Source organism: Alligator sinensis, unplaced genomic scaffold (assembly GCF_000455745.1).
Source record: "Alligator sinensis unplaced genomic scaffold, ASM45574v1 scaffold8_1, whole genome shotgun sequence".
NCBI classification, from domain to species: Eukaryota; Metazoa; Chordata; order Crocodylia; family Alligatoridae; genus Alligator; species Alligator sinensis.
The window spans coordinates 1020497-1023128 of record NW_005842568.1 but is presented as its reverse complement, the minus strand read 5'-3'; the positions used below and the strand labels follow the sequence as shown (position 1 = coordinate 1023128).

Genomic DNA, 2632 nt, shown 5'->3' with positions numbered 1-2632 from the left:
CCCCGGCCCGGTCGGCCCCCCGCCCCAGCCCCAGTCCGTGCCGACGGTTAGACAGGCCGTGGCAGCTGCAATCCCAGCCCGGCTCGGGGGTGGCCGAGCCTCCGCGGTGCCGTGCCGTGCCGTGCGGCATCACAGGCAGCGCCCCCCCGGCGTGCACGGCCCCGCTGAGGCTGATGCCCGTCCATCTGTCCCTTGCAGCGCCGGGGGAAGGGATGGACCACCAGCTGCGCGAGCTGCGGCTGCAGGAGGAGCGGGCGTTTCTGCAGAGCGTGGCACGGACTCACGGCTCGCCGGAGCAGGGTAAGGGGCCCGCACGGGGCTTTCCAGCCAGGTCATGGTGGGGTCCCCCCGTCCCCAGCACAGTCGATGGGGGTGGGCTGCAGCTTGGCGGCTGTGGTGCTCAGCGATCGCACCGGCACATGGCAGGTTCGGCGTCAGTGGTGTCGCAGATCAGCCCCGGCGGGCTCTGTCCAGAGCTGCTGAAAGGTGCAGTTCCCCGCGCAGGACGTGCGCCGTGTACTAAGCATGTCATTGGGGTCGGTGCTCATGAGAGGGGTCTGGCGGGCCTCAGCACTACGGGGCCCTGACGAGAAACCAGGCCGCAGCCGGGACGTGGGGCCAAGCCCAACCCAGGGCAGGCCTCGCTGCACTGCCTGCCCATGCTCACGGCCCCGTGGCTTGACGGGCCAGGAGCGGCTCTCGCTGGGCGCTGTGGTGGCTCGTGGCACTCAGCCCAGTGCAGGGGTCACCTGGACTCAGCTCCACCGTGAGCCTCGCCTGGTACGGCCTGGGTGCTTCCTTGTCCCTGCGCGGCCTGCCCTGCCTGGGTTTGGCCCTGGGTCCTGGCTGCGGCCTGGCCTCTCGCCACCCTCTCGTGGGCACCACCGAGAAGCACCCGCTGCCCAGGCCCTGGTGCCGTCTGCTGCCCTCAGGGCCGCGGCGCCTGGGCTCAGCACCACATACCACGAGCCTCAGCCCCTGCCAGGGCCCCAGAAAGGTGCAGGTCCCCATAGTGCCCGTCTCTGTCCTCGGGCCAGGAGAGGAGCTGGAGGGCGACAGTGATGGCGAGGGTGAGCACAGGAGGAGCGAGGACGAGGGCGGAAGGAGGAAGAGCCGAGCGCGGCCCATTGTGCCTGAGCCCGTCTCCAGCGACGGGGACCTGCCGCTGCCCCAGGTGCCCAAGTCGCCCAGGTAAGTGCGGCTGGACCCCAGGGGTCCTGGTGGCCCCGGCCTTGGGCAGAGCGGGGGTCACCTGCGGGGCTCAGTGTCGACTCGGGGCCCTGCCCCCCAGGGACACGAGCCTCCTGGCCGGCGCCGTGGAGCGGAACGACTTCCTGCGGCGCCTGGGCGAGGGCCAGACGGACGCCATGGTGCAGAGCTTTACGCCCGCCCAGCACGGCCCCGGTGACACCGTGCTGGCCGAAGGCACTGAGGGCCACGCCATGTACATCGTCGCAGGTGAGCTGCGGCTGGCGTGCACTGGCTTGGCAATGTGCGTGCCTGATGGCTGTCTGGCCTCATACGTGTGCATGGGTATGTGCAGGCGTGTGTGCCTGTGTCTGGCTGCACGTGTGTGTGCATGCATTTTTGCAGGCATGTGGCTGTATGCAGGTGGGCCTGCCTGCACATGCGTGTGCATAGGTATGTGCAGACACGTGTGTGTTTGGCTGCACACTCACGTGTATGGGTGCATGCAGGCCTGTGTGCCTGTTTGGAGGTGTGTCTGGCTGTACACACATGTGCATGGGTATGTGCATGCTTGTGTACAAGTGTGTCTGGTTGCATATGCATGTCCACGGGTTTATGCAGGTATGTGTATCTGCAGGTGTGTCTGGGTGCACATGCACATGCATGGGTATGTGCAGGCATGTGTGCCTGTGCAGGTCTGTAGCTGCACGTGCGTGTGCTTGGGAACATGCAGGTGTGTGCCTATTGGCAGGCATGTCCAGATGCACATGCGCATGGCATGCAGGCAGGTGTGCGTGTTGGCATGTTTGGGTGCACACGTGTGTATGGGCACGCCTGTGGGTATGTGAGCAGGCACGCCCATCTGCACCTGTAAGTGCATGTCGTGGACAGCTGGCAAGGGGAGGGGGTCCGTGCATGCATCCGTCCATCTGCCCGCCTGTGCTCTGGTTGCAGAGGGGGAGCTGAGTGTGACACAGCGTGGGCGCCGCCTCCGCACGCTGCTCCCGGGGGACGTGTTCGGGGAGCTGGCGCTGCTCTACAATTGCCGGCGCACCGCCACACAGGTAGGGCCGAGCCGGGCCAGGCTGGTGGGGCAGGCAGTGCCCAGCCCCTGCCCCGCTGACCCGTCTCTCTGCAGCTCTGACGCCTGTGCGGCTCTGGGCCCTTGACCGGCAGAGATACCGCGCCATCGTCACTGGCAGCGCCAAGCGCCGCCGGGCCCAGATCCTGGGCTCCCTCCGAGAGTAAGCGGGGGCCGGACACGGAGGGCAGGGGGGATCTGCTTTGGGCTGGGCCCTTGGGGCTGGGGAGGGGCCCGGACACATCCCCCCTGCCCCTGCCCCTGCCACTCCCCAGGGCGCAGTGGCTGCAGGGCCTGTCGGATGCTCATCTCTCCAAGCTGCTCGACGCCATGGAGGAGGTGAGCGTGGGGCTGGGGCTGGGG

The 2632-nt window shown here is 68.0% G+C and overlaps 1 protein-coding gene across 1 annotated transcript in view; it reads left to right on the top strand.

Annotated features, from left to right (window-relative positions):
* The first annotated feature begins 52 nt into the window (after positions 1–52).
* LOC102372581 (cGMP-dependent protein kinase egl-4-like) overlaps positions 53–2632 on the top strand; it is a 6832-nt gene continuing 4252 nt past the window's right edge. The window contains exons 1-6 of the mRNA XM_025214123.1: positions 53–300; positions 1038–1191; positions 1292–1458; positions 2143–2248; positions 2319–2432; positions 2545–2608. Of these exons, the coding sequence (XP_025069908.1) occupies positions 174–300; positions 1038–1191; positions 1292–1458; positions 2143–2248; positions 2319–2432; positions 2545–2608 (732 nt within the window). The 5' untranslated portion in view covers positions 53–173. The remainder of the gene's footprint in view (positions 301–1037; positions 1192–1291; positions 1459–2142; positions 2249–2318; positions 2433–2544; positions 2609–2632) is intronic.